This window comes from Lethenteron reissneri, chromosome 68, assembly GCF_015708825.2.
Source record: "Lethenteron reissneri isolate LAM-NWPU_2019-01 chromosome 68, ASM1570882v1, whole genome shotgun sequence".
In the NCBI taxonomy this organism is placed as follows: Eukaryota; Metazoa; Chordata; class Hyperoartia; order Petromyzontiformes; family Petromyzontidae; genus Lethenteron; species Lethenteron reissneri.
The window spans coordinates 1,214,010-1,232,307 of record NC_083846.1 but is presented as its reverse complement, the minus strand read 5'-3'; the positions used below and the strand labels follow the sequence as shown (position 1 = coordinate 1,232,307).

General features: G+C 54.3%; 1 protein-coding gene across 1 annotated transcript in view; it reads left to right on the top strand.

Annotated features, from left to right (window-relative positions):
- Window positions 1–262: 262 nt before the first annotated feature.
- Window positions 263–18,298, top strand: part of LOC133360295 (von Willebrand factor-like) — a gene marked incomplete at its 3' end in the record, with an annotated part of 41,478 nt that continues 23,442 nt past the window's right edge. The window contains exons 1-10 of the mRNA XM_061578938.1: window positions 263–400; window positions 1,226–1,277; window positions 6,339–6,482; window positions 6,780–6,885; window positions 8,243–8,559; window positions 14,483–14,598; window positions 15,012–15,312; window positions 15,961–16,089; window positions 16,926–17,037; window positions 18,007–18,053. Coding sequence (XP_061434922.1) covers window positions 374–400; window positions 1,226–1,277; window positions 6,339–6,482; window positions 6,780–6,885; window positions 8,243–8,559; window positions 14,483–14,598; window positions 15,012–15,312; window positions 15,961–16,089; window positions 16,926–17,037; window positions 18,007–18,053 — 1,351 coding nt within the window. The remainder of the gene's footprint in view (window positions 401–1,225; window positions 1,278–6,338; window positions 6,483–6,779; window positions 6,886–8,242; window positions 8,560–14,482; window positions 14,599–15,011; window positions 15,313–15,960; window positions 16,090–16,925; window positions 17,038–18,006; window positions 18,054–18,298) is intronic.

The window sequence follows — 18,298 nt, the reverse complement described above, 5'->3', positions numbered from 1 at the left end:
GCTTCACCGGGTCAAGTAACAACACGTCGTCTGTAGTTTGTCGTCTGGCAACATTCTGTTGCAGGCAATAGGGGAAAGAGCGGGGTGGGAATCGAACCGTGAGAAACGAACTCGGAGAATCCCAACTCACTGCTCACTCCCCTCTTCACTCCTCCTGCTGTTCATTCCTCCTCCTCCTCTTTCTCACACCTCCTTCTCCTCCTGCTCCTCCTCCTGTTCCTCCCTCCTCCCTCCTTTTGCCTCCTCCTCCGCCTCTGGATCCGTACAAATGCGGTAGCTGCTGCTGCTGCTGGTGGTGCTGGTGGTGCTGCTGGTGCTGGTGGTGGTGGTGCTGGTGGTGGTGGCGATCAACAGCGGCACCCTCACGGGTCTAATGTCTGTAGGCAAGGGCATGGCCAAGGTATGTGAAGGGCACGTCTGTGACACTCAGTGTGTGTGGATGTGGCACTCAGTGTGCATGGATGTGACACTTAGTGGGAATGTGTGTGGACGTCTCTGCGACCAAGTTGCATACAACGCAATGCCCTCACTCACCATTTAATTCGCCGACCATCACTCACTCATCATCCCACTCACCATCTCACTCACTCACTCACCATTCCACTCACCATCTTAATCACCATCCCACTCAATCACCATTCCACTCACCATCTCACTCACCATCTCACTCACTCACTCACCATTCCACTCATCATCTCACTCACTCACCATCTCACTCACTCACACACCATCTCACTCATTCACTTACTCACTCACCATCTTACTCACTCACTCACTCACCATCTCACTCATTCACTCACTCACTATCTCACTATCTCACTCAGACACCATATCATTGACTCACTCACTCACCATCCCACTCACTCACACACCATCTCACTCATTCACTCACTTACTCACTTACCATCTCATTGACTCACTCATTCACCATCTCACTCATTCACTCACTCACCATCTCACTCATTCACTTACTCACTCACCATCTCACTCACTCACACACCATCTCACTCATTCACTCACCATCTCAATGACTCACTCACGCACCATCCCACTCACTCACTCACCATCTCATTCACTCACTCACCATCCCACTCACTCACTCACCATTTCACTCACTCACCATCCCACTCACTCACTCACCATTTCACTCACTCACCATCTCACTCACCATTTCACTCTGGCAAACTTGGCACCTGAAACCCGCGGCGTTGTGCTCTCTCCCCAGCTGGTGTCTATCGCCCTGTTCGCTCTACTCACCGCGGCGAGCGAAATTCAAGGTAAGTTCATAAAGATAAAGACAAAGATCCCCCGTGTAGCCTGAACAGATTGGTGGGGCAAGTGCTGTTAGCGAGTAGCACCTACGAAGGACGGTACGGCACACGAGGGGGTGGGTGGCCAGCACCACGCCTGACCGCCTTTGTTTCCCCAGTGGCGACGTTTACACATCGCACCAAGTACTCATTTGAGGCTGAGTTGACCTAGAGGAGGCCCAGGATCGGTTCAGATAATCGTCACTGGCGTTGGTTGGCCGTGAGCGGGAATCGAACTCGGTTCGCCGGGTTCGTAGCGCAGCGCGCTAACCGCTACGCCACCGCCCCCCCAACACACAAAACACAAAGATCCCCCGTGTAGCCTGGACTGATTGTTGGAGCAGGCGCTGTTAGCCAGTAGTTAGCGAGTAGCAGCGCCTATGAAGGCCGGCACGGCTCGTGATCTTTGGCCTTCATAGGTGCTTGCTGACAACACTTGCCCCAAAGAGGCTACACGGGGGATCTTTGTCTGTGTACTGTTTGTCAATGGGTGCTGCTTACTGGCGCGCGCGCGTGGATATGTTTTTATGAATGGGAATTCGCGTTGTTTTTTTTTATCAATGACCACGTCGCGGAAACGGGATGAATGGAGGCATCGAGAGGAGAGGACGCGTCAAAGAATGATCGAGTCGCCTGCTGTGCCGAGACGTGTCCCAGCGTCGGTGTGCCTCTGTGTGTGGGGTCGCCGTGAGGAGCGGTGGCGCAGCAGTTAGCGCGCCGTGAGGAGCGGTGGCGCAGCGGTTAGCGCGCCGTGAGGAGCGGTGGCGCAGTGGTTAGCACGTCGTGAGGAGCGGTGGCGCAGCGGTTAGCACGCCGCCCTACGACCACGGCCAGAGACCCCGATTCCAATTCCCGCTCACGACCACCATCACCACCACCAACACCACCACCAACACCACCACCACCCCCACCACCATCACCAACAAGAGTGACAGTGAACATTTGAATCGGTCCTGCGCCTCCACTTGGTTTGACTCAGCCTCAAATGAGTAGCTGGTGAAGTGTGTCAACCATCAGCAACTGGGGAGACAAAGGCGGCCGGGCGGACGTGGTGCTGCCCCCCCACCACCCCCACCACCACCACCACCACCATCACCATTACCACCACCATCACCACCACCATCACCACCACAACCCCCACCACCACCACCACCACCATTACCACCACCATCACCACCACCATTACCACCACCATCACCACCACCATTACCACCACCACCATCACCACCACCATTACCACCACCATCACCACCACCATTACCAGCACCATCACCACCACCACCCCCACCACCACCACCACCCCCCCGCGTGTGCCGTGCCGGGTCTGAACAGGCACTAGCGAACAGCACTTGCCCCAACAGTCTGTTACGTAATTATTGATGGGGAAGCTTTAGCTTGGCAAATGTCTTGTCTGTGTGTGCATGTTGGCTTTCATAGGTGCTACTCGCCAGCAGCACTTGCCCCAACAGTATTTTAGAGGCTATACGGGGGATCTTCGTCTTTGTATCTGGTTTGTCTGTGTCTGTGTGTTGGCAAAAGTTTGTGTTCGCTATCAGCACTTGGCTCAACAGTCCACGTAGGCTACACGGGGGGCCTTTGTCAGTTGTCGCTCTGTTTATTTATCTTTACCAAGTTTCAATTCCTGCTCGGTCCTCAATAACTCACACAAAGACAAAGGTCCCCCGTATAGCCTGAACAGACTGTTGGGGCAAGTGCTGTTAGCGAGCACCTTTGAAGGCCGGCACGGCACACGAGGGGTGGGTGGCCAGCACCACGCCCGGCCGCCTTTGTCTCCCCAGTGGCGACGTTACACACCGTACCAGGTACTCATTTGAGGCTGAGTCGACCGAGGGGAGACCCAGGACCGGTGCGGATAATCGTCACTGGCGTTGGTGGCTGTGAGCGGGATTCCAACCTGGATCGCCGGGTTCATAGCGCAGCGCGCTAACCACTACACTACCGCTCCCCACTCACTCAGACACTCACACACTCATACACGCAGTCACTCAAACACTCACACAACAACAACAACCGCCATTCGCCACTAAGTGGCGGTGACGTCACCACGACGCTTGTGCCAGGCCATGTGCACCTTGAGGCCACGTGAAGTGTCGAACGCCCACTGGCAGGAGGTCACAGGTCGAGTGACTGAGATGATTGGCTGATGCACCACCTGTGCCCCCTACTGTGCCGACTTGCTGTGCTTTAGCCACCCGGCGCTCCGCTCGTTGTTGTGAGCGTCGCTCCTCCGCCCTCCGTTGTTGTTGGAGGGCGACTGCCTCCAACTGCCCAGTAGCGTTCTTCACGAGCCTCCTCCACTGAGGCCGATGTTGACACCGCTGGTACCAGTCATCGGCAAGTCCACTCAGCTCCACGTCCTCCTGTACCACATCACTCCATCTCTAGCCCGTGCCATGCCCATTTAGCCCCCTCTATCCGGCCGAACAAAAGCTGTTTGAGCATGCGGTGGCTGGGCATGTGGGCGACATGACCCAGCCAACGCAGCCTTGCCTGCCGGAGGAGCTCACCGATGGGACTTTGCCCAGATATTTCAAGGATTTGTGAGCTCTTCACACAATCCAGCCTGGTTACACCCAGGATTTATCGTAGGCAGGCCAGCCTAAATGTTTCTAACCGGTGGAGATGTTCCATTAGGGGGGGTCCACGTTTCACAAGCGTAGAGAAAGGGAGGGAATGACCGTGGCCGAGAAGACCTGAAGCTTCGTGCGGAGCGACAGACCAAGTAGCTTCCACACAGCGTTACGCAACCGATGAAAAGATATTGCCGCTCGACTGATTCGGAGTGAGACCTCTGCTGTTAAACCGGAGCCGGTCATGAGCACACTGTCCAGGTATGGGAAACTCTCCACTCTCTCTACAACTGCCCCATCACCGATTGGGAGTTGTGTGTGAATGAGCAGCAATTACCAAATCATCGGCATACATAACGTGGTTGACCAATAGAGAGCCATCCCTTGACTGCACTCGGGCATCGATCAGCCTCCCATTGTATCTGTACCAAATGGAAATTCCCCGGTACTCTTTAGCCAGCACCTGTGACAGGAGGTCATAGAAGGCATCTGACTAATCGGCTTTGCCTGCATCCCTCCATGGATGTTGGTCTTCGGTGGGGGCATAAGTAACCACGACCACCACTCCTCGCCTCCGGTTCATGGGAAGGCGAGCCCAAAGTAGCCTGGGGCTTACAGCTTCCCACACCTCACCGCCACGCTGCCACGCCCCCTTCATTCTTTTATTCAGAAGAAGAGCCACACCCTGTTGTTTGAAAGTCTCCTGCCCCGAGTAGAGGAATGTCCACCTCTCATGGTGGCAGGAGCCAGAGCCGGTCCACCGGACCTCCTGAATGACACAAAGATCCAGGCGGTACTGTGATGAGGGTGATGATTACGGTGATGACAGTGATGATGATGACGGTGATGATGACGGTGATCATGATGATGACGGTGATGATCCATGTGATGGCGGTGATGATGACGATGATGATGACGGTGATCATGATGATGAATGTGATGATGCATGTGATGACGGTGATGATGACGGTGATGATGATGACGGTGATCATGAAGATGAATGTGATGATGCATGTGATGACGGTGATGATGACGGTGATGATGATGACAGTGATCATGATAATGACAGTGATGATGCATGTGATGACGGTGATGATGACAGTGATGATGATGACGGTGATCATGAAGATGAATGTGATGATGCATGTGATGACGGTGATGATGACAGTGATGATGATGACGGTGATGATGATCATGACGGTGATGATGATGACGGTGATCATGATGATGAATGTGATGATGCATGTGATGACGGTGATGATGACGGTGATGATGATGATGGTGATGTCGCCCACCGATAATTACCATTCAACAACATCATCGTCATCAACATCATCATCACGATCACACTGCTGATGTTATTGGTAGCTGCTCATCTCTGATGATGATGACAACAATTAATACGACGGCGATGATGACGACGACGATGATGATGCCAATGATGAGGACGATGATGATGATGACAACGATGCCGATGATGTGACACCGATGATGATGATGATGACAACGATGATGCCGATGATGATGATGACAACGATGATGCCGATGATGATGATGACACCGATGATGATGACGACGACGATGATGACGGTGATAACAACGATGATGCCAATGATGATGATGACACCGATGATGATGACGACGATGATGATGCCGATGATGACAACGATGATGACGATGCCCGAGCATTGCCTGACCATTGTCATCGTGACAAAGGGAAGACGAAGAAGAATCAGGATATGTATCCATACTGGAGGAATTCGAAGAGCTTTTAAGATGTCCAGTAAGACGTGGGGGCAGGGCTGGTCTTGGTGGTGGATGTCGGGATGGGTGGGGTGGTGGTCGTGGTGGTGGATGTCGGGATGGGTGGGGTGGTGGGAAGAGGTCTCTGCCCCTGGGACAGGAATTCCCGCGAGCCATAGGGACTGTGACTCACTGGCACGAAGACAAAACAGCAGCAGCAGCAACAACAGCAGCACCACCACCACCACCACCACCCGCGCTCCGGGCACCCTGTCGCACGCACACCGCCCTCCTCCTCCCTGCGTGGCGCCACACGGAGCCGCGCGCATCCGGCAACTGCGCCGTGGTGACCCCGAACCCAACCAAAATACTCGCCCCCCTCCCTCCCTCCCTCCCTCGCCCCCATACCTCCCTCCCTCTCTCGCCTCCCTCCCTCCCTCGCCTCCCTCCCTCGCCCCCCTCCCTCGCCCCCCTCCCTCGCCCCCCTCCCTCCCTGATGCTGGGTGCCGATGATGCTGTTGCCGCTTCTAATGATGATGGTGCAGGAGACAAAGGCGGCCGGGCGTGGTGCTGGCCAACCCACCCCCATCCGTGCCCCACAGTGCCGGCCTTCATAGGCGCCGCTCCTCGCTACGAACAGCACTTGCCCCAGCAGTCTGTTGAGGCTACACGGGGAACTTTGTGTTTGGCGCAGGAGAAGGCGACGAGCGGCCCGTGCGGTGCAGCCTGTTCGGCCCCGGCTGGGTGCACACGTTCGACGGCAGCGTGTACGACTTCTCCGGCGTGTGCAGCTACCAGCTGGCGGGAGACTGCGCGGGGAACTCCTTCTCCCTGCTGGGTGAGCGCTGGCTCGCACGCACACACGCACACTCGCACGCACACACGCACGCACACACGCACGCACACACGCACGCACACACACACGCACGCATGCACGCACACTCGCTTCAACCGGCTTACCCGAACCGTGCCAGCCCGGTATGGGGTTGGGGTTTCTTTTTTTTTCAACCACCGTTCGCAAAAGGAGTCGGCCCACAATATCGTCGCTCTCCTGCCTCTCTCTCCCCTGCCTCTCTCCCCCGCCTCTCTCTCTCCCCCGCCTCTCTCTCTCCCGCCTCACTCTCCCCCGCCACAGTGAGCTACGAGGATGGAGAGGCGCGTGGATTGTCGCTCTACGTTCCGGCCCAGGCCCTGGAGCTGCAACTCTTCACCAATGGAACCTGCATCCTGGACGGACACGCGTGAGATGTCATCATCAACAGCAGCAGCATCATTAGCATCCATCAGCATCGTCAGAGTCGTCATCATCAACAGCATCATCATTGTCAGCAGCATCAGCATTGTGAATCATCATCAGCAGCATCAGTGTCATGAGCAGCATCATTATCATCAGCATTGTGAGTCATCGTCAACAGCATCAGTGTCATCAGCAGTATCAGTGTCATGAGCAGCATCATTAACAGCAGCATCAGCATTGTGAGTCATCATCAGCAGCAAATGGGTCGTCAGCAGCAGGTTCCGATGATGTTGGTCCTGACTGGCAAGAGCGCAGTGAACAAGACGCACACGCACACACACACGCACACACACGCACGCACACACACACACGCACACACACACGCACGCACGCGCCCACACACACACGCGCACACACACGCACACACACGCGCACACACACGCACGCGCACACACACACACGCACGCACACACGCACAGAATGTGCTGCATTGCGTGTACAAACGCTCTCAGCCTTGTCCAAACCACCAGCTCAAAGGAACTGAAGGTGTGGTCGTGTTGTGCTATGGAACCACCGACTCGCTCACTCGCTCACTCACCCACGCACCTACCTACAAAAGACAAAGATCCCCCGTGTAGCCTGTAACAGACTGTAGGGGCAAGTGCTGTTAGCGAGTAGCACCTATGAAGGCCGACACGGCACACGAGGGGGTGGCCAACACCACGCCCGGCCGCCTTTGTCTCCTCAGTGGCGATGTTTACACATCGCACCATATACTAATTTGAGGCCGAGTCGACCTAGGAGAGGCCTAGGACCGGTTCAAATAATCGTCACCGGTGTTGGCCGTGAGCGGGAATCGAACCCGGGTCGCCAGGTTCGTAGCGCAGCGTAGCGCTAACCGCTGCACCACCGCTCACCCACAAACACCCATGGTCACTCACACAGCCTATTCCAGACCACCAGATGAAAATAACTGAACGTGCGGTGTCGTTCAGAACCACCGACTCCAGAGTTGAGCAGACACACAACTAGAATCCGGCTTCATCCCAATTGGGACTCATCAGCATAGCCCACTATCCCAACGGGCAGCGGCAGTGGGACAAAGACACAACTAGAATCCGGCTTCATCGTCGTCAACACGGGCTGCAGTGTCTTCTCTGTTACGACGACGGACACTTTCATCAGGCTGGACCCATCGTGGAACTTCCATCGCTACGCAGTAGCCACGGCGACCCCGTGGTCCTGACCTCCCCCTCTCCCCCCTGACCCGTCCACCACCACCGCCAACACCACCGCCACCACCACCACCGCCACCACCACCACCGCCACAACCACCGCCACCACCACCACCGACCCCCCAGGTCCCCCGTGCCTCTAGCCGCCTCGGGGGTGTTCGTGGAGAGGCGAGGCGGCGGCTTGCTGCTTCACAGCGACGCGCTGGGCGTGAGCGCGCACCTGGAGACGGGCACCAGGGTCACGTCCGTCCAGGGGATGGAGGATGAGGGGGTGGAGGAGGAGGGGGTGGAGGAGGAGGAGGGGGGGATGGAGGAGGGGGATGCGAGGGTCCCGGGGAGGCCGACGCTGTCGCTGCTGCTGGCGCCGCGACTCGCCAACGCCACGTGCGGCCTGTGCGGGGACGGCAACGGGCGGGCCTACGACGACCTGCGCACGCAGGAAGGTGGGGGCCGATGACGACGACGATGATGACGATGACCACGATGATGACGATGACAACGATGACGACGACGATGATGATGATAACGATGGCGACAATGATGGTGACGATGATGATGACGATGACCACGACGATGATGATGATAACGATGACGACGACGATGATGATGATAACGATGATGATGACGACGACAATGATGACGATGATGATGACGATGGCGACGACAATGATGGTGACGATGATGACGACGACGATGACGATGATGAAGGCGACGACAATGATGGTGACGATGATTACGACGACGACGACGATGATGACGACGAGCGTTGGAAATAATGACAATAGTTACCGTTGTTGGTATCCGCCAACGGCCGCGACGTGGGCTACGGGAAATTAATGTTCGTAATGTCACTAACACTGCCCATAGACTCAGCACTGCCCATACACTCAACACTGCCCATAGACTCAACACTGCTCATAGACTCAGCACTCCCCATAGACTCAGCACTGCTCATAGACTCAGCACTGCCCATAGACTCAACACTGCCCATAGACTCAGCACTGCCCATAGACTCAACACTGCCCATAGAATCAACACTGCCCATAGACTCAACACTGCCCATAGAATCAACACTGCACCATAGACTCAGCACTGCCCATAGACTCAACGCTGCTCATAGACTCAACACTGCCCATAGACTCAACACTGCTCATAGACTCAACACTGCCCATAGACTCAACACTGCCCATAGAATCAACACTGCACCATAGACTCAGCACTGCCCATAGATTCAACACTGCCCATAGAATCAACACTGCACCATAGACTCCACACTGCACCATAGACTCAACACTGCCCATAGACTCAACACTGCCCATAGAATCAACACTGCACCATAGACTCAACACTGCCCATAGAATCAACACTGCACCATAGACTCAACACTGCCCATAGATTCAACACTGCTCATAGACTCAGCACTGCCCATAGACTCAACACTACCCATAGACTCAACACTGCACCATAGACTCAACACTGCACATAGACTCAACACTGTACCATAGACTCAACACTGCCCATAGACTCAACACTGCCCATAGACTCAGCACTGCCCATAGACTCAACACTGCTCATAGACTCAGCACTGCCCATAGACTCAACACTGCTCATAGACTCAACACTGCACCATAGACTCAACACTGCCCATAGACTCAACACTGCCCATAGACTCAGCACTGCCCATAGACTCAGCACTGCCCATAGACTCAACACTGCCCATAGACTCAACACTGCCCATAGACTCAGCACTGCCCATAGACTCAACACTGCCCATAGACTCAACACTGCCCATAGACTCAACACTGCCCATAGACTCAACACTGCCCATAGACTCAACACTGCCCATAGACTCAACACTGCCCATAGACTCAACACTACCCACAGACTCAACACTGCCCATAGACTCAACACTGCCCATAGACTCAACACTACCCACAGACTCAACACTGCCCATAGATTCAACACTGCCCATAGCTCAACACTGCCCATAGAATCAACACTGCCCATAGACTCAGCACTGCCCATAGACTCAACACTGCCCATAGACTCAGCACTGCCCATAGACTCAACACTGCCCATAGACTCAACACTGCCCATAGACTCAACACTGCCCATAGACTCAACACTGCCCATAGACTCAACACTGCCCATAGACTCAACACTGCCATAGACTCAACACTGCCCATAGACTCAACACTGCCCATAGACTCAACACTGCCCATAGACTCAACACTGCCCATAGACTCAACACTGCCCATAGACTCAACACTGCCCATAGACTCAACACTGCCCATAGACTCAACACTGCCCATAGACTCAACACTGCCCATAGACTCACACTACCCATAGACTCAACACTGACCCATAGACTCAACACTGCCCATAGACTCAACACTGCCCATAGGACTCAACACTGCCCATAGACTCACACTGCCCATAGACTCAACACTACCCATAGACTCAACACTGCCCATAGACTCAACACTGCCCATAGACTCAACACTGCCCATAGACTCAACACTGCCCATAGACTCAACACTACCCATAGACTCAACACTGCCCATAGACTCAACACTGCCCATGGACTCAACACTGCCCATGGACTCAACACTGCCCATAGAATCAACACTGCCCATGGACTCAACACTGCCCATAGACTCAACACTGCCCATGGACTCAACACTACCCATAGACTCAACACTGCCCATAGACTCAACACTACCCATAGACTCAACACTGCCCATAGACTCAACACTGCCCATGGACTCAACACTGCCCATGGACTCAACACTGCCCATAGAATCAACACTGCCCATGGACTCAACACTGCCCATAGACTCAACACTGCCCATGGACTCAACACTACCCATAGACTCAACACTGCCCATAGACTCAACACTACCCATAGACTCAACACTGCCCATAGACTCAACACTGCCCATAGACTCAACACTGCCCATAGACTCAGCACTGCCCATAGACTCAACACTGCCCATAGACTCAACACTGCCCATAGACTCAACACTGCCCATAGACTCAGCACTGCCCATAGACTCAACACTGCCCATAGACTCAACACTGCCCATAGACTCAACACTGCCCATAGACTCAACACTGCCCATAGACTCAACACTGCCCATGGGCTATCATTGTCCAAAGCCTTTGAAGTTCCCCTCTAGCGGAGGTCCCCACAGGTTGCCCCCCCCCCCGCCCCCACTACTTCCCTTCGTTCCTTCCCCTTCCGCGTGGTTCCCCTGCGCCCCAGTGGATCTCCGCGGATTTGTTTGCGTCCTGCTACTGTGGGTCTCTGGGCGTGGGAATGCCGTGGCCCCGCAATCTTTTTGTAATAAAAACACTGAAAAAAAACACATTGCCCATAGAGACGAACACGCTGAAATAGCCACTATCCTCAAGAATGCGAAGAACCCCGTTAGCAACATCAGCAAAAACGAGCGTTCTGAACTCGCAAATTGAAAAAAGAAGGATGACATAGTCATCCTCTCGGCCGACAATGGCAATGCCACTGTCATCATGGATAAAAACTCATGCAACAATAAAATCCAGGACTTGCTCAATGATGGCAGCTAATCCACAATCAATACAGATCCGAGTAATACCCTAACTACTAAAACCAACAAGATCATCACTCGTTCGACTTCCCTAATTGAACCAATCAAACTGCTCTCCCTGAAACCCTCGGCTGCGAGACCTCCCAGATTCTATGGGCTTCCCAAGATCCATAAAGAAGGTACCCTACTACGGCCCATCGTGTCCACGATCAACTCGCCTACCTACAAACTGGCCCATTTTCTGTCGGATACTCTACTTCCCTTCACTGGCAAGACCACCTCAGCAGTACTCAACTCACTTGGTCTCTCTTGTCAAGGACATTGTACTGTCCCCTGATGATGTCCTCGTCAGCTTTAATGTGGTCTCTCTGTTCACCAAGATTCCAGTGCTTGACACCATAGCAATAATTGAAGACTTAGTCCAACATGGACTGAACCCTGATGTCCCTGCGCTGGTTGGGCACTGCCTCACCAACACGTATTTCACCTGGAATGGTACCTTCTACAAACAAAATGAGGGCACCCCTATGGGTTCCACTTTGTCACCAGTGATAGCCAATGTTTTCATGGAGAAATTTGAAACAAACGCCATCCAGACATCCACTCTACGTCCTTCCCTGTGGAAGAGATACGTGGATGATACTTTCGTCATTTGGCCACATGGCCTCCCAGCATTGAACCAATTTCTAGATCACATCAACTCCATGCACCCATCCATAAAATTCACCATGGAAGTGGAGTACGATGGTAAGCTACCATTCATGAATGTTCTGTTTGAGAGGAGGCCCAATGGCTCGTTGGGACATTCTGTGTACAGGAAGGCCACCCACACAGATTCCTACTTGAAGCCTGATTCCCACCACCATCCGGCACAAAAGAATTCCCGCATCAAAACACTATACCATAGGGCCCACTGCATCTCTGACCAACACCACCTGGCCAGTAAATTGGAACATGTACACCGTGCCCTCAAGATGAACGGATACTCAGACCGTGCTATCCGCCAGGCTGTTTCTCCCACTGTGGAGAAACAACCCCCTGAGACTCCGATCAAAATCATTACATTGCCATACATAGCAGGCGTTACCAAAAACATTTCCTAAATTCTAAACAAACACAAGATCCAGGTCCGATTCAGTACAGTACACAAGATCCGTGATCTGATCCCATCCGTAAAGGATGTCCTTCCTGACTTACAGTACCCTGGTGTCTACAAACTGAGTTGCACTTGTGGGGATTGTTATATCGGGGAGACGATACGACATATTTCTGATCGCATTCGCGAGTACAAGTCGGATTTGAAACATGGCAGAACAAATTCTTCGGCCCTGGCTGACCACTGTTATAATACTGCTGGTTCTCATGACATTGTGTTCTCCGATACCAAGGTACTCTGCAAGCCTCCTGGATACTACCAAAGATTTGTCCATGAAGCCATCCAGATATACAAACATAGACATAACTTCAACCCACACGGATTCAAATTGAGCAATTAGTGGAATGATTCATCTTCTTGTTTCTTTCGGTAAAGTCACGTAGAAGGGAAGTAATAAAATAATAAAAATAAAACATAATAAAACAATTCTCACGACGTTTCGGCTACGAAACGTCGTGAGAATTGTTTTATTATGTTTTATTTTTATTATTTTATTACTTCCCTTCTACGTGACTTTACCGAAAGAAACAAGAAGATGAATCCCTGCAGTCACGAAAGCTTTAAATCGAAATTTAGTGGAATGATGTAATTAACCAAGTTAAACTTGAGCTGCCGTGCAGTTTACTGCTAGACAGCCAGTTTAGATTTAATTTTCATAAACATATCCATATTCCCAGCCCGTTACCCCCTGCTTCACACACTACCATCACCATTACCACACGCTGATTTTTGGTCTTCTTTAGCTTTTGCACCTCCTATCCTGCCCTAACAAAATAACAAAAAGGCTGCATAATCTTAGCTTGCTTATCTACTTCTGCCATCTACATCACAAAGCCTCAGCGACTATGTAATCCCTCGTCACAGCCATCTCTGAGACACACTTAAGCGGTTGTGCTTTCGCTACGTTGTCCCCGCCTGAAGAAGGACGCTTGTGTTGCGCCTGAAACGTCGTGATTTAATCTATTTTAATTTTTTACCTACGTGACTTTACCGAAAAAACCCCCAAAGAGTATGAATCCTTGCAGTCACGATAACTTCAAATCTAGAACTAACAATGCCCATAGACTAACAATGCCCATATAGACTAACATTGCCCATGGACTAACGTTGCCTATATAGACTAACATTGCCTATATAGACTAACATTGCCCGCATAGACTAACATTGCCCATAGACTAACATTGCCCGCATAGACTAACATTGCCCATAGACTAACATTGCACATGGACTAACGTTGCCTATATAGACTAACATTGCCTATATAGACTAACATTGTCCATAGACTAACATTGCCCGCATAGACTAACATTGCCCATAGACTAACATTGCCTATATAGACTAACATTGTCCATAGACTAACATTGCCCGCATAGACTAACATTGCCCATAGACTAACATTGCCCGCATAGACTAACATTGTCCATATAGACTAACATTGCCCATGTAACTTGTATATCCGTGTCTCTTTACACATCAACACTCACCCCCCTATATCTGTTGACTGTGTCTGTACCTTTAGTGTGCCTCACTCCTTGCTGCCCCCCCCCCACCCTGTGCCCCCCTCCCCGTGCCCCCCTCCCCGTGCCCCCCTCCCCGTGCCCCCCCTCCTCGTGCCCCCCCCCCCGTGCCCCCCCCCCGCAGGGTTCGTCTCTGAGGACCCGTACGAGTTCGCCCAGAGCTGGGCGCGGGACTCGCTGCAGGGAGGCTGCGTGCGGGCACTGCCACCCAGCCACGAGTGCACGGCCGCAGACGCCACGGTAAACAACAACAACATCAACAGACAACAACAACAGACAACAACAACAGACAACAACCACAGACAACACACCACACCCCCAACCCTGAGCCACACCCTGAACCCTGACCCACACCCCTAACCCTGACCCCCACCCTGACCCCTGACTCACACCCCCAACCCTGAGCCACACCCTGAACCCTGACCCACCCCTGACCCACACCCTGAACCCTGACCCCCACCCTGACCCACACCCTGACCCCCTAACTCTGACCCACACCCTGAACCCTGACCCACACCCCTCACCCTGACCCACACCCCCAACCCTGACCCACACCCTGAACCCTGACCCACACCCTGAACCCTGACCCACACCCCCTGCTGACCCTGTCGCTCGCCACCCACGCCGCACCCCCCCCCCCGTCCCCCCAACAGACGGTGACCTCCCTCTGCTCGCGGCTGCGCCCGCCAGCGGCTCCGGCGCTCTGCGCTCCGTGGCTCGACCCGGAGCCGTTTGCCGCGGCGTGTGAGCGCGACGCGTGCGAGTGCCGCCCCTCGCCGGGGGGCTCCGCTCCCCCTCCTCCTCCTCCCCGCCGCCGCCACGGCCGCCACGGCAGGGAGGGGGCACCCCCCGCCGACGGGGCCCGCTGCGGGTGCGCGGCGCTGCTGGAGTACGCGCGGGCGTGCGGGCACCGCGGGGTGCCGGTGGGGCGCTGGGTGGTGGACGCCGGCTGCGGTGAGTGACCGCCGCTGCTACTGCTGCCATCGCTGCCACCAGTGCCACAGCTCCCACAACTGCCACCGCTCCCACTGCCGCCACCGCCACCACCACCACTAGCAACGTCGCCGCTGCCGCCGCCACCACCACCACCACCGCTGTTGCCAGCACTGTCACGACTGCCACCGCAGCCACCGCCACCACTGCCACCACCGCCACCACAACTGCCACCGCCACCACAACTGCCACCGCCGTCACCGCCACCACCACCACTAGCACCGTCACCGCTGCCGCCGCCACTACCACCACCACCGCTGTTGCCAGCACTGCCACCACTGCCACCGCAGCCACCGCCACCACTGCTACCACCGCCACCACAACTGCCACCGCCACCACAACTGCCACCGCCGTCACCGCCATCACGACCACTAGCACCGTCACCGCTGCCGCCGCCACTACCACCACCACCGCTGTTGCCAGCACTGCCACCACTGCCACAGCCGCCACCAGGGACGGGTCGTGGGGGGGGGCAACGCGAGCGATCGGTTTGATTCACGTTTTATTTCGTGTGTGGAGGGGCGGTGGGTTGGATTGAGTGAAGCGAAGGGGATGGGGCCGGCCAGTCTGATGAGGCTCTACTGGGCATCTGTATCTTCGTCCCGGCAGCCCCCGCGTGCCCACCCGGGATGGAGTACCGGGCATGCGCCCCCCCGTGCCCCCGCTCCTGTCAGAGCGTGCACGCGTTGGACGCGGCGTGCGACGAGGGGCCGTGCCAGGATGGGTGCACGTGCCCAGGTGAGGCTGCCCCCAACACGTGCCCGGACTCCAACAATAGCCATGACCTCGAGGTTAACCCTAACCACGATCCCAATGTTAACTCTGACCCTAGCCCCAATTTAACACGTGCTAAGCTTTCGCGACCAATATTATTTTCGGGTTTGATCGCGTCAGTATAAATGTGTCGTAACCATCCACCACCCGACACAGCCAGTGAGGTTTGTCACGTAAACAACAAGCGCCAGATTGATTACTTCTTCAGCCCACCGGCTTGTCGAAAAGTAAATCCACAACATTTACAATTTGGCATTTCGCTGGTAATTACATCCAGCATCATCGGGCGATTTGCCAGAATAGTGAAGCAATCCACCTGCTTCCAGTCTTAAATAGATGACATCTTGTTAACTCCAACCCTAACCCTAATTGTTAGCCCAATGTAAACTCAAACCTGGACATGGCCCAAACGCTAACTCCAAACACCTTGAAACCTCACCCTAGACCTGGCCTTGACCCTCACCCTAGACCTGACCCTGACCTTAAACCTGACCCTAACCCCAACCGTTGCTCCATTCACAACCCTCCCCCTGTCCCTAACACTGCCTCCGTGACCCTGATCCCGACCTCGACCGTGACCCCGACCGTGACCCTGACCATGACCCTGACCCCGACCGTGACCCTGACTCCGACCTCGACTGTGACCCCGACCTCGACCGTGACCCTGACCTCGACCCCGACTGTGACCCTGACCCCGACCCTGACCTCGACCGTGACTCTGACCCCGACCATGACCCTGACCGTGACCCTGACCCCGACCGTGACCCTGACCCCGACCCCGACCGTGACCCTCTGCACAGCTGGCCTGTTGCTGGACGGCGGCCGCTGTGTGCGCGAGTCGGAGTGCTCGTGCTTCCATAACGGGCGACGCTTCCCCCCGGAGTTCTCGATCGAGCAGGGCTGCAACTCCTGGTGAGTTGGGGCTCGGGGGGGGGGGGGGGGGGTATCCCCTCGCCTTTTTAAAACTCAAACTCACCACTGAGCTGCTGGACTAGAGCTCCATTTCAGAAGCGGCCTGGCCGTCACAAATCGTAGCTCGAAGAAGCGGCGGACATCATCATCACGTGGAAATGTGTAGCGGCGGCTAAAATGCTCTCAACGCGTGTCGATTCCATGGATGTATGTTGAACGTCTTTCGCACCGTACGTAGCTAGGCACGCTAATCGGAGGTGCGGGGGGAAGGAGGGACAAAACGGAGGACCCGGTTAAGTATCCACGCGACCACGGGGACAGGGAAAGACACGCAAACGCCAAATATACAGCAGCAGCAGCAGGCGTCGTCAGGGTCGCGATCGAACCCACGACCTCCTGTAGACCAGCCGAGGTAGTTAACATCTCCTAGCCACCGTGATGATGAGAGAGACACGCAAACTCCAAATACACAGCAGCAGCAGGCGTCGTCAGGGTCAGGATCCAACCCACGACCTCCTGTACACCAGGAGAGGTAGTTAACATCTCCTAGCCACCGTGATGATGAGAGAGAGAGAGAGACACGTAAACTCCAAATATACAGCAGCAGCAGGCGTCGTCAGGGTCGGGATCGAACCCATGACCTCCTGTAGACCAGCCGAGGTAGTTAACATCTCCTAGCCACCGTGATGATGAGAGAGAGAGACACGCAAACTCCAAATATACAGCAGCAGGCGTCGTCAGGGTCGGGATCGAACCCACTACCTCCTGTAGACCTGGCGAGGTAGTTAACATCTCATAGCCACCGTGATGATGAGAGAGCGAGACACGCAAACTCCAAATACACAGCATGTTCGTGATGTTGATGGTGAGATGGCGAAGACGGTGATGGCGATGGTTATGGTGGTGGGTGTTAACGGTAATGATGGCGATGTTGATGGTAATGATTACGGTGATTTTGTTTTATCACAGCATCTGCAAGGGCGGAACATGGATTTGCACGAACCGCACGTGTGAAGGTAGACACGCACACACACAAAGACAAAGATCCCCCATAGAGCCTTAACAGACTGTTGGGGCAAGTGCTGTTAGCGAATACCACCTACAGTGAGGGAAAAAAGTATTTGATCCCCTGCTGATTTTGTACGTTTGCCCACTGACAAATAAATTATCAGTCTATAATTTTAATGGTAGGTTTATTTGAACAGTGAGAGACAGAATAACAACAAAAAATTCCAGAAAAACGCACCTCAAAAATGTTATA